Source organism: Pogona vitticeps, chromosome 5 (genome assembly GCF_051106095.1).
Source record: "Pogona vitticeps strain Pit_001003342236 chromosome 5, PviZW2.1, whole genome shotgun sequence".
NCBI classification, from domain to species: domain Eukaryota; kingdom Metazoa; phylum Chordata; class Lepidosauria; order Squamata; family Agamidae; genus Pogona; species Pogona vitticeps.
This window is the reverse complement of record NC_135787.1, coordinates 76,914,420-76,939,904: the sequence shown is the minus strand read 5'-3', so window position 1 is coordinate 76,939,904 and position 25,485 is coordinate 76,914,420. Positions and strand designations below refer to the sequence as shown.

The 25,485-nt window shown below is 43.8% G+C and overlaps 1 protein-coding gene and 1 long non-coding RNA gene across 4 annotated transcripts in view; one reads left to right on the top strand and one right to left on the bottom strand.

The window, feature by feature from the left end:
* The first annotated feature begins 10,338 nt into the window (after positions 1–10,338).
* Positions 10,339–22,105, top strand: LOC144589427 (uncharacterized). The gene is made up of 2 exons (XR_013545520.1): positions 10,339–10,424; positions 19,792–22,105. It is a non-coding gene; the product is annotated as an uncharacterized LOC144589427 (long non-coding RNA).
* Positions 22,106–24,028: 1,923 nt separating this feature from the next.
* ARAP2 (ArfGAP with RhoGAP domain, ankyrin repeat and PH domain 2) overlaps positions 24,029–25,485 on the bottom strand; it is a 189,704-nt gene continuing 188,247 nt past the window's right edge. For 2 of the 3 annotated variants that reach the window (XR_013545518.1, XM_073001120.2), the window contains one exon: positions 24,029–25,000. Coding sequence is in view for 2 of the 3 variants with exons in the window: in XM_073001120.2 (XP_072857221.2) it covers positions 24,671–25,000 (330 nt within the window). In the remaining variant the exon portion in view is untranslated. The remainder of the gene's footprint in view (positions 25,001–25,485) is intronic. The other variant, XM_073001122.2, reaches the window with a different exon arrangement.

Sequence of the window (25,485 nt, the reverse complement as noted above, 5' to 3'; positions counted from 1 at the left end):
GCTATTTATTACTGCTGAATATCATGAGCTACCTGCCCCCTGGTCCATGCTGGTTCAGAGTCTTCTGCAAAATTGATTCCAGTTGTGCCTTCTTATTGTCATCTGCCTTTCACAGATCACTTACCACTTTAATTAAGCTACCATGCAGACAGGATGATTTTAGGTGTTGTTTTTTAAGGAGAGAGAGAGAGAGACTATACAACAAGCCATTTCATTCAATTTCACACTGGCATATTACAGTCAGTAATTATTCTAATTTATTGTGCATGGGGACCTTTAAAGCTGTGGATCTCTCATTCAAACACCATAGCTTTCCATCAGCAAATAACATACAGCAAAGGGTTCTTAAGCAACCACCATGCCTCTGGTTCAGAGACCAACAAAGACTTGGGCACAAACATTGCCATAATATGGCAGCCACAATATGAGAACTGGGTCAAAGCCCTGAAAGAAGAGAAGGCCACTAGAAACCATTAGAAATATTACTTAACATACGATGCCAGTATGATTATGTCAGCTTGTTTTAAATGGTTCCAAAGCATTTGCCAGAACTCAGAAAAGCGGCGGCGGTTACAATAATAACACAAATTTACAAAACAGTTACAAAAATATGACTTCCATGCCAGTGACAGGAGATGATTCAGCTAGCTGGCTGGCGGTAAAGGTTGTTTACCAGGTTTTGGACTCTCTAATTGGGTTGTTGAGCTTGCTAAGTAGCAGCTGGTCTTTAATTAGTTGAAAAATTATTGCCATTAAAAGTTGCTACACAGAAAAAGAAAGATAAGAATATAATTAAAACATTACAATCCATATGGTGAGACACTTATCTCTGCTTGTCAATAGTCTTGCTTACAGTACTTCTCCTTGCTTGTCATTAACAGCAGTCAAAAGTGGGCATCTACAATTTCATTCCCCCCCCCCCTCTTTAATTTCTGCCAGAGAAAACACCTAACAACCCCTAGAGTGCTCGGAAATGTTAAGTGCACCAAAAGACCAATGCTCAGATGTACTAATTCTCCATTTGACTATAAAATTATCTATGCTGCTGGCTTCTAAATCTCGAGTGGAATGACTGATGAGTCATCCTTGTTAGCACGCCAAGCAGAAAATCCAATAATGGAGCATCATAATACTATTTCCAAGAGGGTGGGATGCTATGTATAAAGAAAATTAACATAGCCTTGATACTTCTGACTTGCAGGCTACATTCAAAAAAAGAGAAAAATATTAATTATGCTATATAATTTTAAATATTGTCTCTTAATTGCATTAATTTATGTTGTCTACTCGTTGTTTTCAACTGCAAATATTGTCTTTCATTGTTGTAAGCTGCCTTTTCAAAGGGAAAGGTGGGATAAAAATATTTTAAATAAATAATCCATTGCCATTATATTTTAAAGAGTAGCATTTGTAGTAATGCCAATAAAGGTTTCTGAAGAAAAGAGAGAGTAGCATTTGTATTTAAAAGAACTAACTTAAATAGTTAGTTTTTGTTACTAAAATATCTTTCTACTGCAAACCTCTGGCCTATGTTACAAGATGGGGGATACCAGGCTCAGCAAAACTACAAGCGAGAAGGATCTTGGAATTGTCGTAGATCACAAGCTAAATATGAGCCAACAGTGTGGTGTGGCTACACAAAAGGCTAATGCTATTTTAGGATGCATTAATAGAAGTATAGTTTCCAAATCCCATGAGCCCCTCTATTCAGCACTGGTTAGGCCTCACCTTGAGTATTGTGTCCAGTTCTGGACACCACGCTTCAAGAAGAATGCTAACAATTTGGAACGAATTCAGAGGATTGTGACAAGGATTATCAGGGGGCTGGAAACCAAGTCTTATGAGGAAAGGCTGAAAGACTTGGGCATGTTTAGTCTTGAGAAAAGACGACTGAGAGGTGATGTGATAGCACTTTTCAAATACTTGAAAGGCTGTCATACAGAGGAGGGGCAAGATCTGTTCTTGATCATCTCAAAGTGCAGGACATGTAACAATGGGCTCAATTTAAGGGAAGCCAGATTTTAGCTGAATATGAAATGCCTCATATCAGGAAAAACTTCCTAATCGTTAGAGCAGTACGACAGTGGAACCAGTTGCCTCAAGAGTTGGTGAGAAAAACTTGGCAGATATGCTTTAATTGTATTCCTGCACTGAGCAGGGGGTTGGCCTTGATGGCCTTGTAGGCCCCTTCCAACTTCACTTTTCTATGATTCTATGATTTACATTGCCTCGCTCTATTGATGATAGAAGTGGATCCGTCCACGGGGGTGGGGGGATTGTGAGGTGCTGCAGGTCACTCACTTGGATGTCATCTGTCAAAGCAGGGTTGTTGGAAGGAGAGAGGAGGTGGAAGCAAGGGGGAGAAAGGGATACAGTATACAGTGGTGCCTCGCTTAACGAGTGCACTGTATAGCGATGTTTCCGTATAGCGATCCCTTTTTCGGGATCGCTATACGGAAGCATACCCGATCTTCGCAATGGGGAAAACCCGCATTGCGAAGATCGGGTATTGCGGCAGCCATTTTGGAGCCGCCAAACAGCTGATCGGCGGTTCCAAAATGGCCGCCGGAAGCCCGGAAATGGCTGCTGGCAGCCGTTTTCGCGCCCTGCCCTCGCTTAGCGAAGGCGCGAAAATGGCTGCCGGCACCTGGAATCCTCGGTGAACGAGTAAGTAACAAAGGTATCGATGATTCCGTATAGCGAGGGTTAATCCGGAACGGATTAACCTCGCTATACGGGGCACCACTGTATATAATGAAGATAATAGAAGTGGGAATCAGAGGCTGTGTGTGGCGGGGGGAAGAAAGAGAAAGGAGGGCAACGTTAGGAAATAAGAAATTCAGACAGAGCTAAATAGGGACCATTGATCAAATACACCCAAGGCTAATCAGACTTAGGTGTAATTAACTTTCTCTGAATTAAGGCCATAGAAAAGCTGAACCAGTATGGAATATAGGATGAAAATGTTCACAATAATTTTAATCATAAAAGAGCACTCTATCTTCCTGTAGTATCACACAGCCAATATGGTGATTTTGTAAGGCCAAAACAGAGTAAGTTCAGGAAGCATTGACTGTGCTTGAAATGAGGAGTGAGCTGAGTTACAAACACAGACATCTGGGGCAAACTAGATATTAAAAGCAATGTGTATACCCTACAATTAATCTTTGTTTTCTGTCCCCCAACAGGTGATTTTCTCAAAGGTACATGTCTTAGAATTCAGAATTGTAAATTAAGATGGTGTTTACCTTTCATTGACCAATCACAATACAAATCATGTTCAGTACAAGGTAGACAAGTGACAGAAATCACTTTTTCACCACTGAAGGGAGCACCACTATTTTTTAAAGATGATGATGATGATGCCATCCAGGTATCCATTGTAAATGAGGTCAATTTTAATTCCTGCCAGCCATCCAGGCTGGCTATGTGATTTCAAACTGGCTGGGATCTGTAACTCTGCAGGCTGCTATTTATATCAGTGATCCCAAAGAAATAAGTAAATAATACTTGGGAAAGAAGGGAATGCAAGTCAATATTCAAAACAATATTTGGTAATAGGTTTATTAAACTGTATTGATAAAATCAGGAGCTGAATGTGTTATTATGACTGAATTCCTGTTCACTCTGCAGAGCTATTGTTGCATGAATTTAATCAAACCTAGTCTAAAATGGGATTTTTTTTTTGTTATTCTATGTCCATATCTTGGAGTGAAGGACCTAGAAGGGAGAAGAGTCTATCATGTGAATTAGTGTCCTTACCTTATCCGACACACAGTATAGAAATGAAAAGCTCTTACATGGTTCATTTTTCATGCACATTAATTACATGAAATTAGAGCAGCAGAGAGTGGGCTATTAAGTGCTGATTAGACCATAATATCAAGAACTCTACCAGTGCTGGTAATGATGTACCTAATTTTACTTCCAAAAGGAACAGAGTTCATTACAATTTTAATTTGTTTCCCTACAGTTCAATTATAACATGCTTGATGTGCTACATCATAACCTTCAGGGGCTGGAACATAAGTCTAGACCAAACCAAATTACCTTGCTTGTTTCCTGCTTGTGAACAAAAGCAGACACAGCTGGAACCAAATCTCTTTCTTCTGTCTCATCCATTCAGCCCTTTATCTGCCTTTGCATTTCCCACTGTTTAATCTACCTGTACCAGCTCCCGCCAACCTAGCAGTTCGGAAGCATGCAAAATGCAAAAAATGCAAGTAGATAAATAGGTACCACCTGTGTGGGAAGGTAAACAGCGTTCCATGTCTAGTCACACTGGCCACGAGACCATGGAGGATTGTCTGTGGACAAAACGCTAGCTCAATGGGTTGGAAACGGAGATGAGCACCACCGCCTAGAATTGGACACAACTGGAAAAATTGTCAAGGGGAACCTTTACCTATAGGGGCAGAGATAGTTCTTAGTAAGACAATGAAATCAGTACCTGGGCTGTTCTATTTTAGATTTGGAGGAGGGGCTCATGTGGAGGAAGGTTTCCTCCCAAAAAAGAATCCTTCACACATGTCTTGGTTGATATGCCAGGTCATAGGCTGGCTACAGTGCTTTTTTCTCACATGCTTATTTTCTATGTAGAGGAAATTTTCTGTGTCAATTCAGTCATGTGAGCTCTCACCTGCAGTCTGTAACTGCATAGCCCAGATTTAAATTTGCCCCTTGGTAAATGAGAATGACCCCATAAATTTCATAGTACAAAGGAGAGTGACTCTTGTCCTCAGACGAAGGCACTGTGAACTTGACAGGACTGTATGTGTCCTCAGTTGTAGTGACATAGTTTGTCAATTCATTGCACCAGCACATATGAGATTTTGAGCCACACAGATGTGCCAGGAATGTGCAGTAGACATGGGTTATTCATAGTCATATCCCTGGGGATACAAATACAAATAGCAGTACCACAGGTGCCACGGAGGCCCATTCCATCCCCCAGAAATGACACATTCACTCACCATTCGCAGAGCAGCACTTGGCTCCATTGTTGCGTGTCGCAAAAGGAGCCCAATTGGCTCTTCCTCTACCTCCCCATGCAGCTGACCACTGCAGTGCGGAGGTGGGACAGAGAGTCTCCCCTCTCAGCTGATGAGTGCAAGCTGCATGGGGAGGTGAGGAAGAGGTGGCTGGGCTCCTTCCATGATTAGCACAAGAACAGAGCTGAGCCCCATTTTGTGAACAGTGAGTGAACAAGACAGTTCTGAGGGGAGTGAATGGGCCTCTGTGGTACATGCGGTGCCACTATTCATATTCGTATCCACAGGGATACTAATACAAATAGCCCACGTCTAGTGTGCAGAGAAGAATTACGGCCAAGAGTCTAGGCACCAGTGACCCCTCCTCTGCTCTCTCCTTTTCATCTGAACTTATAAAATCTGTATAGGCACCTTACGCCTCTCCTCCATTTATTCTGGCGGACGGAGCTGCATCCATTTACTTTTGCTTCTTTTCAACTAAAAATAAAACAAAAATATATTGGATCTCTTTGTCCCTGGTTAATTGAAATTATATCAAAGACAGGTTAATGTCAAGAAATTAATTCTGGTACCTTTCAGTACCATATATAAGAGCCACCATGCAAAAGAAGCCATCATAGCCACATAGCAGACATGAGCATTCATTGTGCATATACGACACCGACACATACTCCTCAGGATATGGGTGAGGAGGAGGGGGAAAGAAAGCTCATATCACCCAAATAACAAGGTCACTGTTTGTACTTAGGCAAACACAGGAATGCAACAAAAAGAGAGTTTCACAATTTCACATTACAAGGAGACAGGGGTTGGTCCAAGAGGGTTGTTGAACATACTCCTCCTCCTTCCACAAGGAGGCAAACCTGTAGTGGAGTGTAGCGTTCACCCATATTATGTTAAGTAGTTATGAATATTCATGTTGTAGGCTAATGTTGCTGAGAGGCAGAGCCGAGAAATATGTAATAAAGAGGCGGAGTCAGAGAGTGAAAGACATCAGTAAGAGTCAGAGAGGAGAGATGAGAGAGTGGAGAAAGAGATAAGGGTGTGGTATTTTGGGATATCTGATGTCTGATTAGGGTGAAAAGTGAATAAGAACTGTAATAACAAATAGAAGGTTGTGACTGATGATAATAGAAGTTACCTATGATTAATAATAACATCTGTAATCAATAAAAACATTTTATTTAAAAGACAGTGAAGGTTGGACCTGCATCTTCATCCTTCCAGAAGTAATGTTGATTTAGTGATCAACTGGTGGCAGTGAGGTAAAAAGGAGTACAGTAGTAGTTTGCCTTCATGTGCTCTGTGTTTGGAGGGTCAGGCAAGGGGCACAAGGATGAATGCCACATGGAGGTTCTTTAGCTTGAGGCCACGGCCACCACTTTAAGCAAAAAAAAGGTGTTCTCCCTCTATGGAATCCTCCCCACCCGCCACCTAGACTGCCCCCTCATTATGCCCTTCAAGCCCTGAAACATTGGCCAAAGATGGCTGGCTCCTCCCTAAGGAACTGTGCTACACACTCAAAGTTGGAGGGCATAAGCCACTTGACTTATAATGTCACAGTCATAGTCCCATTCTTCTCTGCCCAGAGGAGCAGCTACAGCAATGGAAGTTTCCAGTGCCCTTTGCTGCTCCACACTTTCAAGCAGGTAGAAATTGGAATTCCATCAAACTGCCACATTCTGGATTAGGTGGTGCAATGGCTATGCCCATTTTTCTTGCCTCTGTTGCAATAATACATTACCAGTTCTCCCACAAATCCCGGATACCATGGGGAAAATGCCCTGCCACTTTTCTGGCCCATTCATTTATATGAGATATGCAGCATTTCCCTCAGAGATGTATGGCTGCTCTTCATCACAGCCACATTCAACAGGCCCCACCTCTATCCTGCCTTGGGTAATGTCTTATGCCTTATGCCCCCACTTCATACTATTGTCCTCTCAAGATGACACAAGTATGTTTTGCATCTAGGCTACTCTAAATATCACTTGTAAAATGTAGCACCTATGCACTGGCCAACTGCTGCTGTAGCAGTCACCTGACTTCTCAATATAAATTTGGCAGCATCCTGCAGCTAACGGGCATTTGCGATGGCAATTGGTAATGAGATGCCAGTGCCACAAACCAATAGAAACCAGTGTTGTCCACCAGAGAGAATGGCTGGTCAGTCAGGGCTCTCCTCTCTCCAAGAAGGCCTTTTCCTGCACTCTTCAAGCATTTTCAGGGTGGCCTGGAACTTATTGAGAGGTGGGTCTGACATAACAGGTGGCCCAGGACCTACTCACACTTGAGCACCTTCTTGCAGTGCATGCACTCAGCCATGCCAGCATCTGTTGTACAGTGTTGAAAATACTTCCAGATTATTAACTTCTTGGGAGCTCCAGTTTCTGACTGTATGTTCCTAACATGAATTGCTAATCTCTATCCTTGTTCCTGTTCTTAACAGAGATTGCTAATCTCTGTTCAAACGTCTCCAATGTTGGAGAATCCATCACTCCACCAGATTGCTAATAATTAGCCATAGGGATGAATATAAAAATTAATCAGGATATTCGTTAAATATCCCTGATTCACCAGATATCCATTGCTTCATATTTTTGCGGTCCAGAGACCCCAATGAATATAGAGCAATGAATATATTTGTCCATTTGTTCTCTATTTCCTTATGCCCCTGTGGATCAGCTGTTCTTCGGGGGCATAGGCAGAGAGGGGTTTTCCCTTTGGGGGCTTAATAAGAGGGGGAAAGGGATCAAAGTGCTGTAGGATTGCTTTGATCCCTGCTTCCCTCATCTTGCTAAATCCTGTGGGTCTTAACAAGAGGAGGGGAAAAGGGATCAAAGCAATCCAGAAGTTGCAGCTGTGTGGTAGCTTTGATTCCTGCTTTCCCTCTTCTTGCTAAGCCCTGTGGTTTAGGGGAAAAAAGCAGGGATCAAAGCAATTGTACTGTCAAAGCTGCTTGATTGTTTTTATCCTTTTCCCCCTCCTTTGGCTAAGCCCTGCAGGAAAGCAGGGATCAAAGTGATCATGCAGCCCTTTGATCCCTGCTTTCCTTCCTCTTGCTAAGCTCCACAGGGCATAGCAAGAGGAGGGGAAAGGGATCAAAGCAAACCCATAGCTGTGGCTGCACGATCGCTTTGATCCCTGCTTTCCCTCTTTTTGCTACACCCATCCTGCAGCATAGCATAGCAAGAGGAAGAAAAACACCAAAAATTTTGGAAAAATTAAAAAGGCCCAACCAATGACGAATTGATTAGTTGTTCATCGGGTCACGGGGGGGGGCAATTCATGGTTCAGCAAGTCTACTAATAATGTGTCATCACCACTAGTTCTGGTGTTAGGAAAATGCAGCTGGAGGGGCAGGGATGATTTCAGTGTCAAATTCTTCTGAAACAGTACCCACCTGAGTCTCCTCAGTCTCTTCCTCACTTATGTCAGATGTGCATGAGAGTAAAAAGATATTTTTAACGTTTTACATATTTGAAAACATTAAATGTATTTTAATCAGTTTTATGGATTTTTTAAAATGTATAACTTATTATGTTTTAAATTCTGTTCTTTTTCATACTCTGAGCCTTGAGTTCCCTTATCAGGAGAAAGGTGGCCTATAAGACAGATAGACACTTGAAGGGATGTTTCCACCAACTGTCATGCTGCTTTGCGCAGGAGAGATTTTCTGGGAATAGGGGCTGGGGTTAGACCTTTGCTTGAATATGACAGAGCTGCATGGTATGTATATGAAAGGCAATGTCTGGTGTTCTTCATCAATATCTTTCCAAACCACAAAAGCAGCAGCTTCTCCCCAGGCTGACACTGTCGGCCTAACTGCTGATGCCATCCTTGTCCTTCTCTGACACATAGGCTCTTTGGGAGAAAAGTGCCTTCTTGACCATATTTTTGGCCCCTTGCTGTGGCTGCCTGGCACACATAAAGTTGTCACTGGAACATGCCCAAGGTTCTCTCCTATCTGGATTTTTAAAGAATGACAGGTTACCCACCTGCTATTGTAGTTCTTCGAGTAGACCTCTGTGATTCACATCTTAGCTTATCTGCGCCTGTGCGGAGCCTCATCAGAAGATTCTAGAACTTCGCGGTAGCAATAAACACATTAGAGTAAGCCCCTCCCCCATATAAATATCTTGGTGCCAAGCCTCTCCCTTCAGTTGTATCAACCGCTGCTTAGTAGTAAGCAGAGTGGCATGACAGAGGGGAGGTTGGGCAGGATGTGTGAATCACAGAGGTCCACTCAAGGAACTACAATTACAGGTGGGTAACCTGTCATTATTCTTCATGACCTCTGTGAATCACACCCTGGGTGACTAGTAAGCTGACTTATTGATTTGTTTGTTTATTTTATTTAACTTAAATGCTGCCCACTCTACCCAAAAGTCTCTGGGTGGCTTATAACAATTAGCCAGAGGCAGGATGCCACACCAAGGTAGAGGCTAGACCAGCATGTCCAAAGGCCGCATCAGACTTCTGCCAGAAGTCAAATCTATAATGATGGATAAAAGTGGATAGCTGTGCCCTAGTGGCAGAAGCGCAGGTGTCTGGAAGTGGTACACCACGAAGAAAAGCTGTAGAAGCTGTCACTGCCCTAGTGGAGTGAGGGCGAATCACTCTAGGGACTGGTTGTTGAGCAAGTTGGTATGCCAAGTGAATGGTTGAGGCGACCCATCTAGATATCATCTAGGAAGGTACCTGACAACCTTTAGTAGGTAGCTGATGACTTATGAAAAGATAAGGTGATAGTCTACATTGGAGATAGAAGGCAAGGGGTCGTCTGATGTCCAACATACATAGAAGTCTTTCTTGATATGAAGAAGGTGATGGGAAGAATGAAGGAAGAACAATCAGTTGGGAGAGATGAAATTGAGAGACAACTTTGGGAAGAAGGAACTTATCGGGGGAAAACTGTAAGTAAGGTTAGTTGGAATGCAGAGCTGCTAAGTTGCTGGCTCGGCAAGCTGAAGTGATAGCTACAAGGAAAGCTGTTTTAAAGATGAGGAGTTGTAGATCAGTTGTAGCTAAAGACTTGAAAGGAGCTTTGGTAAGTTGTTTCAGAACCAGGGTTAGTGACCATTGTGGAGAAGGTGGTAGAGTATCTGGGTACATATGAGAAAGACCTTTAAGAAAACGTTTTAGTGTTGGCTGTCTGAAGAAATTAGCTGTTCTAGAATGTGGAGGTTAATAAGAAACTATTGCAGAAAGGTACATTCTTAGGGATGAGATGGAAAAGCCATTGGACTTGAGATGGAGTAAGAAACGGAGAACAGTGGCGAGTGATGGATTGAAAGAAGGTAATGAGGACGATTCAGTGAATGATTTAAATTTTTTCCATTTATATAGGTAGGCTTTCCTGGTGGAAGGTTTTTTAGCTTGCTGGAGAACATTCATTAGGGAGAATCCTCCATGCTGCCAGCTGCAGAACAGGTAAGTCCAGGTGGCGGACTTGGGAGTTGTTCTTTGTGAGGAGGTGTGGCAGGTGGGGGAGATGGTGGATGTCTGATGATAGATTGTGGAGGACTGGGAACCATGGCTGTCTTGGTCACCAAGGAACTATCATGATGGCATTGGTTTTGTTTTGTTGAAGGCAAACCACAACCTTGTGGAGGAGTGGGAATGGCGGAAAAAGGTAAGTGAGGGTTTTTGGCTAATGGCCAACAAACGTGTCCCCTTAGGAGTGCTCGCTTGGGAGTGCTCACTGGCCTTGGAGCAGTATCATTTGCATTTCCAATCTGCATGGGAGGCAAAGAGTTGGTGTGCCCCATTTCTTGCAAAGATGGCAAAAAACTGACTGGTCTAGTTTCCATTTGTGAGCTTGGGAATTCGTGCAGCTGAGCAAGTCTGCGAGGTCGTTGTCATGGCCAGCTATGTGTAGGGCTGTGAGACAGATGTGATGTGACAGACCACTCCCATAAGTAGACCGCTAAGTAGAGGAGACTTGGAGAGTGGGTGCCGCCTTGTTTGAAGATATAGTACATTGGTGTTGTTGGCAATCTGTACCATTTTGCCAACAAGAAGATTCCTGAAGGCTTTGCAGGCCTTTATAACCGCCAGTAGCTCAAATTTATTTACATGGAGCAATTTCTCTCTGTGAGACCTTTTGACATGACTTTGGAAGGATCTGCAGTGTGCTCCCCAGCCAGTGAGGCTGGCGTCGGTGGTGACTATTGTTACATAACAGCACTGATGTTACCTGTCTGTCATGGGTTTGGAGGGAAAGTTCCATCCTATGGGGAGTGGAAGGCGGGACATCAGGAGGAGGGGCTGTACTGTATAAATATGTGATGCCTGTGTGGTGAAGAGTAGATGCTGAGACAGACTGTGAGACACTGGGAGGGACGAAGCAGCAGCTGGGGAAGAAGAAGCTGTTGTGGGAGTCTGTGTGTCTGACAGGGTACTACTGTGTGTCAGAGTACCAACCTGAAAGGTTCAGGGGTCTGTTGGTTAGCCAGAACTGATGGGTTCAGGGTCTGTGCTTTAAGTTAAAGGTTCTAGGTGAACCAAACTGTATGCTGGTGTGTGTGAAAATAAGCCACGTTACTTTATTTTATTCACCTGATTGCTTATTTTTCCCTGTGTGTATTTAAAATAAACTTTATTCTTTTTGTTGTTTAAAAATCCATCCCTGGTCTGTGTGACTTATTATAGGGAATGGTTGGTGGCAGCTTAGTAACTGTGTGATAGATCCCAGTAGGTCTGGGTTTGTCACATTGATTGGTGTCCAGCGTGTGGGATACGACTGGTCCAGTTGTCCAGCGGTCCAGCAAAGCCTTGGCAAGTGTGCCCAGAGCAAGGGGGGTCTAGTCAGGGACAGTCTGAGGCGCGTAGGTAATCTTCTAGGTGTACCTCACGGGGAGGTGCGCTAGTAGAAGAACGTGCCAACTGGGGAGACTTAGATTAAGGTGCTCTGAGGCAGCCTGATTTTGGCGGGAAAACGCTGAGGCAAAACTGCGTAGCAACAGCGAGCTAGCTTGCCAGCTGAGAGGCCCAGCAGAGGGGGGTAGGCTCTGACTCGATACTGTTGCAAGTAGTGCTGAAGAACAGCAGCAATCTCTAGGGAGAGCTGGTTCTGAGGCGAAAAGGAAAAAAGTGGTCGTTTTATTTTGAGGCTTGACTTTTTAAAGCAGCCTGTTCTGAGGGGGGATTATGCCCTTGACTCGAAGCAAGATAGCAGACATGAGTGAAGTGAAAGACCCCCAGATTGACCAAGGTTCTGAGGATGAATTTGGCTCAGTGCAAGGTGACAGCACAGGAGAGCAAGACCCAGAACTCAGAAAAATACTCATAGCCCAACAGCATGAACTGAGGGTGAGGGAAATGGAGGAAAGGGAAAGAGAGAAACAGCGGCAATTTGAATTAGAGAGAGAGAGAATGGCGTTTGAATTAAAGAGATTGGAACTGATGAACCAGAACAATAATAATAATAGGGATTCTGAGGGGGGCCAACTGTCTAAGGCTGACCTGAAGAAATTCCCTGTGTACCACAAGGGAGATTGTCCCGAGGTGTTCTTTTCCTTAGTGGAAAGAGCGTTTGTGGACTTCTCAGTGAGGGAAACTGAGAAGATGACCATCATGCGGTCTTTAATCAGTGGTAGCCTGGCTGAGGTTTATGCCGAGATGCCTGAGGAACGGATGAAAGATTTCGCAGAGTTTAAAAAACTGGTGTTTGCAAGACATGGGATAAATGCAGAGCAGCTGAGACAAAGGTTCAGGTCCCTCACCAAGAAGCCAGAACAGACTTTTACCCAAGTGGGGGCCCAATTGGTGAGGCTGCTTGAGAAATGGCTGTCGCAGGAGGGAACAGAGACCTATGAACAGCTTAAAGACTTGATAGCCCTGGAACAGTTCTATTCAGTTCTGCATGGGGAATTGAAATTCCAGGTGAGGGAAAGGAAACCGAAATCTGTGGCAGCAGCCGCAGAAATCGCGGATTTTATCTCCCAAATAAGAAAGCCCTTGGGTGAGGGGAAATCTGTAGGTAAACCCAAAGAAACCTACAGCAAGTACTCTCAGGGACCAGGGAAAAGCCAGCAAGGGGGAGGGGCCCATGGTGAAGGGAAGCCCTCAGGCATGAAACCAAGCCCTCAGAATTTGGAGGGAAAACCCAAACAAGAGGAGAGAGAATCAAAATACACCAGAAAATGCTATTTCTGTCAGGGAAAGGGTCATCTGATCTCAGAGTGTGAGAAATTGAAGCAGCTAAAAGGAATGGTGCCTCAGAATTCTAGTGGGACCAAGCCAAAAGCTGTGTTCTGTGTCCAGCAAGAGCAAGGCTCAGTGTCACAGAGGGAGCCTGTTGCCATGGCCACTCAGTCTGGAACAGCTACCTATGCTGAGCAGGCTGAGGAAAATGGTCCTCTTGTGGAGGTAAAGCGCTGCTTGCTGATAAAAACAGATTCTCAGTTGTTTGAGACAGCCGGGGTGGACGTAGGAATACTTGACCGTCAGTATAGGGGGCTGCGGGACACTTGTTCCCAGGTAACCCTGTGCCATCCCGATATCATTCCCCGGGAGTTTATAATCCCAAATGAGAGCATAAAGGTAGCAGGTATTGAGGGGCAGGTAATCTCTCTGCCAGTAGCAGAGGTACCTGTCAACTTTCAAGGCTGGAGGGGAGATTGGCGGATAGCGATTTCATCTACTCTGCCAGCAGCCGTGCTCGTGGGAAATGACCTGGCTGAACATGTGAAAAGGGTGCTAGTGATTACACGCTCACAAGCCACCACGGGGACAGTTCAGGGGGGTAATGATGAGCCAGAGGCGGAAGCAGAGGGGAGTTCAGAAGCTGTGGTGGAAACCTTAACCACAGACAGCAGATTTGGACAGGAGCAAAAGGCAGACGCCACTCTCCAAAAGTGTTTTGAACAGGTGACTGACGCCCAGCTAACACCTGAAACCCCAGTGAGATTGCTGGAGAAAAAGGGGATTTTATATAGAGAAACCCTGAGGAATATCTCAAAAGGGGGAGATGGGATCAGAAGTCAGCTGGTGGTACCTGAAAAGTATCGCCCCATGATCTTACAAAGGGGTCACTCTGACATGTCTGCTGCACACTTAGGGGTGAAAGGGCCCCTTGATTTGATCAAACAAAATTGGGAGCAGATCACCCAGGATGACCCACAAGACGTTGTGACTTACATAGACACCTTGATGAATGACCTAAGGAGAAATCTAGAGCTGGCAGCAGAAAACCTGCAAGCTCAGAAGGTCAGACAGAAAACATGGTATGACCACAAAGCTAGAGAGAGGCACTTTGACCCAGGGGAGGAAGTGCTTTGGCTTAGGCCCTGCAGAGAGAATAAACTGCAGCTCAAATGGGCAGGACCATATAGGGTCATTTCCAAGATGTCAGACCTGAACTACCTAATAGAGCAGGAGGAGAACCAAGCAAGGAGGGTGGTTCATGTGAATGCCCTAAAACCCTACTACAGAGGGGAACAGAGGGTTTTATTCGCGATAAAAGCAGCTGAGAGTGAGGAAGCGGAATTACCCTTCTGGGAGGGTAGAGGGGAAGTAAAATACAACCCAGAGGAGGTAAAGATTAGTCCTGCACTCACCCAAGACCAGCAGCAAGAACTAAAAATGCTGCTTAGAAAATATCAACAGGTGTTTTCTAACAAGCCGGGGATAGTGAAGGGAGTGATGCATCGGATCCATACAGGGGATGCACCCCCGCAGGCAGTATCCCCATACCGAGTAACGGGACCCTATAGGGACAAGGTGCGGAAGGAGCTGGACGAGATGCTGAGGGAGAACATAATCGTCCCCTCTTCTAGTCCTTGGTCCTCTCCGATAGTCCTTGTGGACAAGCCTGATGGGAGCATTAGGTTTTGTGTCGATTACAGGAAATTAAACCGTGTAACCACTCCTGATGCCTACCCAATGCCCAGGCTAGACAACCTGATTGAAACCATAGGGGGTTGTCGGTTCATCTCATCATTGGACCTGGTAAAGGGATATTGGCAATTAAGAATTGATCCCAGGGATCAAGAAAAAACTGCCTTTTGCAGCCCTTTTGGTCTCTATGAGTTTCGAGTCCTGAGCTTTGGTCTCAGAAATGCACCAGCCACATTCCAAAGGCTGATGGACCAGACCTTGGCAGGGCTCAGTGACTTTACAGTGGCCTACATTGACGACATAGGGATCTTCAGTAATACCTGGGAAGATCACCTGATACACCTGGAGTTAGTGCTGCAGAGGTTAAGTGCAGCAGGGCTAACAGTAAAGGCCAGCAAGTGTCAGCTGGGTAGCCCAGAAATAAAATACTTAGGTCACATGGTAGGGGGAGGAATGATAAAACCCCTGGAGGCCAAAATAGAAGCTGTTCGAGATTGGCCTAGACCCACCACCAAGAGAAAAGTCAAATCATTTCTTGGGTTGGTGGGCTACTACAGAAAGTTCATCCCGAGGTTTAGCGAGATTGCGGCTCCGCTGACCGATCTGACGAGGAAGAAGGCTGATGACCGCATCCCGTGGACCAGCGACTGTGAGGCGGCGTTCCAGAGGTTGAAGGAGGCGTTAATCAACTATCCTGTCCTGCGTGCTCCAGACTTCGACCGGGAGTTTATCATCTACACCGACGCGTCTAACAGCGGGGTAGGAGCAGTTCTGTGCCAGGAGGATGAGAATGGTGACCAACATCCGGTGTCCTACCTGAGTAGGAAACTTCAAAAAGGTGAGAGACATTTGGCAACCGTGGAGAAGGAGTGTTTGGCCATAGTCTACGCGATCCAGAAGGCCAAGCCTTACATCTGGGGAAGACATTTTATTCTGTGCACTGACCATTCACCATTGCAATGGTTAAAGACGATGAAGACCCACAGTAGCAAACTTATGAGGTGGGCTTTGAACTTACAGGACTATGACTTTGAGGTGAAGGTGGTCAGAGGGTCAGTGAACTGTGTTGCTGACGCCTTATCAAGAAGACCTGAAGACTGAAGACGGCGAAAGAACATGGACTATATGTATATAATGAAGACAAAAAGTTAAAATGTACCTGGTTTTAAATTGGTTTGTATTAATAAAGGTAAAATTGATGTAATGCATATGGTAAATGTTTGAAATGCCTATTTGCTATGTTTAACTTGGAGTGTAAGTATATGTAAGTATTATAGGGTATGTATAACTGTTGTTGTATGTTTTATACAGGTTGTTTTTTTGGTGAAAAGCACCTTAGCTTTCCCCCTACAAAACAACTTATAAAGAGGGGAGGTGTTACATAACAGCACTGATGTTACCTGTCTGTCATGGGTTTGGAGGGAAAGTTCCATCCTATGGGGAGTGGAAGGCGGGACATCAGGAGGAGGGGCTGTACTGTATAAATATGTGATGCCTGTGTGGTGAAGAGTAGATGCTGAGACAGACTGTGAGACACTGGGAGGGACGAAGCAGCAGCTGGGGAAGAAGAAGCTGTTGTGGGAGTCTGTGTGTCTGACAGGGTACTACTGTGTGTCAGAGTACCAACCTGAAAGGTTCAGGGGTCTGTTGGTTAGCCAGAACTGATGGGTTCAGGGTCTGTGCTTTAAGTTAAAGGTTCTAGGTGAACCAAACTGTATGCTGGTGTGTGTGAAAATAAGCCACGTTACTTTATTTTATTCACCTGATTGCTTATTTTTCCCTGTGTGTATTTAAAATAAACTTTATTCTTTTTGTTGTTTAAAAATCCATCCCTGGTCTGTGTGACTTATTATAGGGAATGGTTGGTGGCAGCTTAGTAACTGTGTGATAGATCCCAGTAGGTCTGGGTTTGTCACATTATTTGTGGACATAGTTGGAAAGGCCATCCAAAAGAAAGGTTGAGAGGAAAACACCACCATTGAAGCTGTGTGGGAAGTTCTGGAGTGGCCCTTAAGAGAGTGTGAGGAGGGTCTGTCAATGGATCGAAAAGGACAAGAAACTAAGATTGGAGGGATCTCATTCTTAGACGCATGTTATACAACTGACGTCATAGAGGCCATGGTGCCTAGAACACGTTGTACTGTTAAGGTGGGTATCATGGCATGAGGACTGAAACCTTGATGCAAGGTGATCAGATTTTGTCTCTTGTCTGTAGGGAAAAAGGTGCGGGCCTATATGGAATCTGTAAGTGCGTCTATATAATGGCCAATCTTTGCAAATTTTAAATTTGATTTTTGTTCATTGCCTGCAAGACCGAGATCGCAAAGGAGGGTGAGGGCAAAATTGGTCTAGTTGAGCTTTGCAACGGAAGTGTGCTACGAGGAGCCAGTCGTCGATATATGGAAAGATGAGAAAGTTTTGAAGTCTGAGTTAGCTGGCTACCAGTGCCATGCATTTGGTGAACACTCTTGGAGCTGTTGTAAGGCCAAAGTGGAGCCTTTTGAACTGGTAGACTTGTAATCCTAGTTGAAAACGAAGGAATTTTCTGTGTGCAGGATGTATTGAAATATGGAAGTATAGACCCTGAGGTCTATGACCGTAAACCAGTCAATTTTTGGAAGTACAGGAAGAACTGATTCTAGAGTAACCATACAGAATTTTGTGGTGATGATGTATTTGTTCAATTCTCTTACATCTAAGATTGGGCGAAGTTCTCCATCTTTTGGGGGGATGGTGAAATAGCGCGAGAGAGAAACCATTGTGTTGAGAGACTGGTTGTATGGCGTCTTTGAGAAGTAAATTCTCTTGCAGAGTTTGTGAAGGTGGAGTGATGATGTGACTTGTTGGAGGGAGTTCGAAGAAATGGATGTGGTAGCCATTTTGGATAATGGATAGTACCTAGGTATCCGTAGTAAAGGATTCCCAGGCAGGTAATTGTTTCCAGAGGGCAGGGTGGATGGGCGGGGTTGCGATCTCGGTGAAAGGAGCATCAAATGTGATGTTTGGGTTTGCAGTCATTTTGCCTAGTAATGGGCTTTTGCCGAGGTTTGGTTCTTTGATTTTTTTTTTTTTTAAAAAAATAAGGTGTGTAAAATGTTTGTCTTGGAGGGTCATGTTGGAAATTTTGGTAGGAGTTATAAGGTCGCCTTCATTGATTTTGTTGAGGGCGTTGTTGGTAGGAAGGGTAAACTCCCCAACGTCTAGCTGCTGATCTTTTTTTCTTTTGTACATTTTCTAAGATGTCATCGGTTTTAGCGTTAAAGAGGCCTGCCCCATCGAAGGGAAGGTCTACGATGCATGCGCGGGCATCCTCAGCCAGGCCAGCTGTTCTGAGCCAAGAGTAGCGGCGTAGGGCTACTGGAAGTGGCCATAGACTTAGCTGTGGCATCTACTGTGCGTTGAGCAGAGAGCATCTGTTGTTTAGCAATGGAAAAGCCTTCCTGTTGGAAGGTTTGGGCAAGTATTTTCTTATCCTATGGTAGAGATTCAACAAAGGTGGACATCTTGTCCCAAAGAAAGTGCTAAGTTCCCATGGCTCCCTGATAATTATCAACTCGCATAGTGAAGGCTGCAGAGGAGTAAAGCCATCTATCTGCCCATGGAATCTATTCTCCAACTATCCTTATTTGGTGGTATATGTGTTTGTTGGTGTAGATATCTCGATTGCGAGGCTTCGACAAATATAGTTTGGAGCTGGTTGTTTCTTGAGGGAAATGGCTCCTGACTCTATAGAGATTGTCGATGTATATGAGGAGGCTGGTTTCATCCAGGATCACTGTGCAGTACTGAGCAAGGATGGTAACATTGATATGTGTACCGGAGTAGATGCGTCTTTAGAGATTGGATCATGGAGATGATTGGCTGGTTCCGTCAATGGACGGTGAATTTGGAGGTCAAGGGACTTAGCCATACGGATAATAAGTTGGGCATAAGTCTGAAAATCCTCTGCCGGTGACAGTGGGTTGGCATCAGTGTCAGACTCTGGTGAGGTAAGTAGTACTGATGGAGTCATGATGTAGCAGGTGGCTTGTGAGATTGTTGTTAATGTCTCTGCATAGGATCGGTGGGCGATCTGATTGCACTGAATAGGGGATGGTGTCGAGTTGTTCGGGAGGGACTCCATTGGACAAAGCAACAACAGAGAGGTTGCTCGAATAGAGTGTTGCGGGCTGGGGGGAGAGGATGTTAGACTCTGTCATCCCATTCCGGTGACTGAGAACAAGGTTGGTGAGACAGGAGTCCATCATCATTAGAAGGAGAACCAACTGAAACTGACTCAGATGGTTGTTGAGGTATGACTGTAGGTTTGGGTTTATGGTGTTTGCTTCTTTTAGGTGGAGAAGGCTCCGGAGCTGAAGAGGCTTCGGTAGACCTCTGGCGCTTAGTGATGCCGAGGATCTTGGTATGGAGGGTTTCGACTTGTGCATTTTAGAGGTCTTTGACGATGTGGGTGGAGCATCAGAGTGAGATGGTGTGGCTGATGGATGTTGTTTTGAAGATTCGGAAACAGCCTTTTCCATCGCTTTGGTTTGAGAAATTCCTTACATGGAGTTTGGGCCATTTTAGTTGGTTGAAGGGATTGCTCCCAAAGGTGGAGATTAAGCCTAGACCGATGAGATCAGAGGACTCCGCGCTTGAAGTTCTTACAATGGGTGCAGGAGGAGGTTTGGTATGCTTCTCCCAAACAAAAGAGGCACTTAGCGTGGCCGTCCAAAAGTGGTATTTTGTTACTGCAGACCACACAGTACTTAAAAGGGCCCAAAGGGGCCATGAAAAGTGGGAAAAATCGATTTAAGAAAGAAAGAAGGGTGGGGGAGGAATGCTGCGGCTGAAATGCCGAGCGAGGGGGGAAAGAAAACTAATAGTACTATTGAATTTGATCTATTATAACAAAGATAAATGATTAAAAATAAAATAAAAAGGAATCAAGATTAAACTCTTTCTCTTTTACTCACAGCAGAAAGAACATGAGGCTCTCAACGCAGCGGTTGAAAGAAACTGAAAGGAAAGGCTTGGCTCCAAGGTACTTATATGGGGGAGGGGCTTATTCTAATATGTTTATTGCTACCGCAGAAACTCTAGAATCTTCTGATGAAGCTCTGCGCAGGAGCGGATAACCCAGAGAACGAGGCCACAAAGAAGAACCTTTTTGTACTTACCTTTCTATTCTTAAATCAGGTCATAGAATCATAGATTAGGATTGAAAGAAACTGCAAGGATCATCAAGTCCAGCCTGATACCACTAATATATCCCTGACAGGTGGTCATCCAGCCTCTGTTTAACCAACTCCAGTGTTGGAGACTCCACCACTCTACCAGACTGCCCATTTCATTGTTGAACAGTTCTCATTGTATGAAGTTTTCCCTAACGTTGAGTTTAAATATCCCGGAATTTAAATGCATAAATTTGAGAACCACCCTCTGGAGCTGCACGAAGCAAGCCCACTCCATCTTCCATTGGACAGGCCTTCAAGTATTTGAAGAAGGCTATCATATTGCCTCACTGCCTTCTCTTTGCCAGACTCAACATACCTCTGCTACCTCAACTGTTTTTCTCAAGGCTTGGCTTGCAAAACCTTTCACACTCCTCTGGAAACACTCCAACTTCTCAATATTCTTCTTTAACTCAACACTCTTTTGTTAACAGTCCCCATGATTTTTTCCACTGGAACCATGTCCCTTACAGAATTCTAGGTGTTAGGAAACTGAGAAAAGTAGTAGAGATGCCCTCTTCCTCCACTACTGCCAGTTAATGGGCACAGGGATTTTTTAAAAAAAGGGATAGATTCAGTGTCACTACTGAACGTGGAGTAAGGTTTTATTTCATTGCTACTGGAAATATCACCTTTTCCCCCCTATTAAAAATAGAGACCTCCATCAGGTAACTTCAATAAACAAAGCCCAGGGCAAAGAGTCACCCACCATTCCAAACTACACCAGGTGATTATTAAAAACAGAAGTACAACTTTCCATTTTCCTGTCTGCTCTTTTTTTCTTCCTGACTCAATTAAGGCATGGGCTATGACTAAGTGGAGAAAGAAGGGCACAGGGAATATAGAGGATGCTTTCTGCTTGTTACAATAGCCTATTGCAGAGGAGGATAACCTCAGGCTCTGGACCCAGAAGTGTCCCTCTGGAATCCCCCCAATGTATCATAGTTTTTGTACAGTCCCCCCCACAAAACACACATTCTATGTAGTTGCAAATCAGCAGCATAAAATGCCTCTCTCTCCTCATACTTGGTTATTGGCAGTAGGAGCTTTAAGCTACAACAGCCAGTATTTTTGCTTTTGGTACTGCCCACTGTTGGAGGTTGGTCCGATGGAATTTGGTCCACAGCCTGAAAGTGGTTTCTCACTATTGCTTGGGACAATAATATGGGGGAGGATGAGCGGAGAACAAGGCTCTGCTGTGCTCACTTAGAATCCTCCCCCCTCCCCGGGAGAAGGGGTAGTACATATGTTGCAAGATTTGTTTGAATTCTCAGAAGTTAGCAAGATTTACTTCTTAATGAAACTTCCAGCTGTTCAATTCTGTGGTAACTAAACAAATGAAAATGAAGAGAGCTCTAAGCTTGCCTCCTCCATTATCCTCTACATGTGGAAGGTAGCATTCTAAAGAGGACATTTCCTGCTTACAGGATGTCAAAAAATACTAGGGGACAGAAATAGTTCGCTTCTCCTCCTTGTATATGTTTAACAAACCAAGAAGCTTAACACGTAAAGAGGGTTATTGTGTGTTTAGGATTACAGACTGTTGCTAATATTAAGTCAAGGAAAATAATGGCAGACTTGAATTAACAATTCTGGAACATGTTTTTCCCCCAATAATAAGGGAGCTATGTAAATGTGAATGGCAAAACTATTCAAACACTAACATGATTAGCTCTTAATTGGCACATATTGGAAATCAACTCTGGAAAGAAAACAAGCTATTAAACCTATTCATATCTGGAACAAACCAACCTCAATTTACTCATAATGGCTAGATGTAAAATTGTTCGCAGTTCTGGGTGAGTTAATGTTGAGATTCAAAAGACAAACAGGGTTATTGGCTATGTTAGCATGGCATAATTGTAAGGAAAAACATATGGTATTAACATAAAATAAAATAATCTCAGTTCAGAATTCAAATTGCAATAATTAAGAACAGTAGTTCTTTTGTTTAAAAAAGGTTTGCCTTTTTAAAGAGAAACAACAATGGTTTGGCTCCAAAGCCGTGCATGACAAAGTTATGCACCTCCAAGGGGGCTTCAAACTTTTCATATAAAATGTTTCATTTTTTAAAAAAAAAAAAACAAAGGCTGACAATTCTACTGAAAATGCCCCAATGCTTGGATACATGTAAGGTAAAGGTAAAGGTTCCCCTTGACAATTTTTTTGTTCAGTCGTGTCCGACTCTAGGGGGCGGTGCTCATCCCCGTTTCCAAGCCATAGAGCCAGCGTTTGTCCTAAGACAATCTTCCGTGGTCACATGGCTAGTGTGACTTAGACACGGAACGCTGTTACCTTCCCACCAAAGTGGTCCCTATTTATCTACTTGCATTTGCATGCTTTCGAACCGCTAGGTTGGCGGGAGCTGGGACAAGCAATGGGAGCTCACTCCGTTGCGTGGATTCGATCTTACGACTGCTTGGTCTTCTGACCCTGCAGCACAGGCTTCTGCGGTTTAGCCTGCAGCGCCACCACGTCCCACCATGTAGTGTCACTTTAGATTTCATCCACCATCTGTTAACGATTCTAGTATATTGGCCCTTGGTGCAATTGCTAAGACTTATTCAGGTTTTCAGAACAAGGGCTTTGCGTGGAAATATCCCAAAGTCCCTACCCCTTCTTTGCAGCAGCTGTCTTTCCATAGCCAAAGAACACCTTTCTCAATTTATCACTTACACTAACCCATTATAATTTTCAGAGAAGGCCACTATTACTGCCATACCTCACAGTGGCAGAGAGCAAGCTGTCATCTAGTATGTGACCTACCAGGTGGAATCTCTACTCTGTAGAATGTCAGAATGTTCCAAACCTGATGCAATTTATATTGTGGTTGAAAACCTAACTTTCTGCTTTCACCATTCAAAATTCTCTCCTTGGCCAATGAACCCTTCCTTCCCCAACCATTTCCTGTTGTTCCCAACCAATTCTATTTTACTGGGTTGTTTTATAGAGTTGCTGGGAACTGTTCTGGGATTTCTGTGGGAAGTGGTATCTATATATGAGCTAGTATACCTCAGTAGATTGGAGCAGCTAGCTGCTGGACCAGAGGTTTCAATTCCCATTGGGCCTGCTAGGAGAGAGGCGAGCAGAGACCATCGAGAGAACATGTAACTGATGGGATTATTGTCCTGCTGCTTTGGGCAAGTTGCAGATGTTCCCACTTGTGCTGCCTTGGGCAAGCTACAGACTCCTAGAGAGCCACAGAAGGAGGCATTGCTAAACCACTACTAAGTACTTAATGCCTTGAAAATCCTGGGAGGGTCGCCATAAACTGGACTTGATTTTACAGTGTAAATGTATTAAATATATACATATATTTAAGTAAATAAATACAAATAATTAATCTGGCCCCATTGATCCCAACTTTATCGTAAACTACAGAAAAATCTTTAAAGTAATGAGTTGTTCTTGTTTAGTCCTTTAGTCGTGTCCGACTTTTCGTGACCCCCATGGACCACAGCACGCAAGGCCTTCCTGTCTTCAAAATAATGAGTACATCCATACTGATTTAAATTCATGTACATGTTGGTAGATATAAGAAACCTGTCAAGATGCAGGAGTCTGTCAGTCACCTGTATTTAAAGGCTGAGGAAAAGGTGGTGCTAGCAGAGGAAATGCCAGGCCCAAGCATCATTAGAAAGTAGAGAGACACGCCCTCACTTAGGACATTGAAGACCACTGAATCTGAAACTCCAGAGCCCCTGCCAGTGTTTAGATCCATGAGCTAGTGCAGCATCAGTGGCACCTGAGCCTAACACCAACAGCGTGCCAAGCTTAACCACTGAACATGGCAGAGCTCTGGTGTATTTATCAGTCCAAACAAGACTATGGCTGCCACACTAGTGTTCTTTCCAGCAAACATGCACCAGTTCTGTTACCACAAAATGTATAGCACTGACCATAACAGGCGAGGTGTGAATCACACTCCTGTAATAAGAAACAACACGAAACCTAAATATGGAAGCAGAAACACTGTAAATGTTGTTGAATTTTAGCCTATTAAACAGCAGCCAGTTTATTTTTCAGATTAGATATTCCACACCTAGTTCTATACATAATTGGACAAGATCACTGTATGTATGCTAGAGAAAAGGTAGCTAGCTGTGGCCCTTCAAAAGATAATCCTATTTCAATGTCCCACCTGGATCAGAAATGTAAGGAAGACATGTTGGCTATGCAGCTTCTTCTGGTCTTGTTTTCTCCTCAGAAGGTATGTAAGAGCCACAAGGAATAGAAGGCGGAAGCATAGCCACCTCTTAGGGTTAGAAAACAGTTGTTGCTTTTTTCACCTTGATGTCATCTTATCTTGAACTTCAAGCTAATAGCCAATGATGCCCAACCTCTGAGCAGTTTTGCTTCAGCAACCTCTCCTTCTGGGCTAATGAAACTGGGAAACTTTGTTCTGGGACACACAAAGGATGGGACTGGTGCAATATATAAATGTTGCAAGTATTGCCACCACACTTACACAGTACTATAAAAACTCTCAGATTAATATATAGCACCTGTTTTTCTTTAAGACCAACATTTACATATAAATACATTTGATGACCTGTACATAGACAATGAATTTCACTTCCAAGAATAATCAGGTAATTGATGTATAAACCTGAAAAATTATTTCTATGTCATTTCATGAAAAGCTTTGTGCCTCTGCAAGACAGTGTGGAGTTCTTGAATAACATTTGCTGGAAGCTGCTTCTCAGACTCCAGGTGAGTCTGACTGGTTTTGTTCTCACTTTTCTTCAGTGCCTTTGATTCCTTGTAGGGTTTTTGGTGCAAGTCAACAACATCTTGACCCATGTCATCCAAGCAGATCAAGCTTCGGTGCTTTCTTGTACGGCTTCGGGCTTTTTCCTCCTTCCGTTCTAAGCACTGAGCTACCCGTGATACTCTTTCCTTTAAAGTCCTCTTGTCCTCAGTTAGGTCACTTTCAGATTCAAGCTTTGAATTCTGAAGAAAAAGGAGCACAAGTAGAATTGCACATATAATAAATTGACCCAGAAGAATTGTCTATTGCTCATTAGTTTTAAAGCAAAAGTAGCCATTGATATAGGGGTCATTAGCTGTACATGAGATCTAAGATTGATCAGACTCTGTCACAAGCAATACTTTCTTCCTCAATAATTTCAATACTAAGATGAGCAGCACTGTACGCCTACCCCCAAGTCCTAATTCCATGCTTCTGATGTGAAGCAAGGAATGAGACCATTATACTATCCATAGTATAGATTTTCAAAGTGCCACCAGGAACTAGATGATGTATAGAAAAACACAGACCCTTCTCCCAGCAGGTTTCCACAATGACTGACTGAGCACACAGAGAAGCAAATCAGCCTTAATGAGCCATAGTGAAAAGCTATTACATTTATTCAGGACATTATAAAAGAAAGAGCTAGAAGAACATGGAAAACTCAGTTCAAGGGCCTAACCAAATC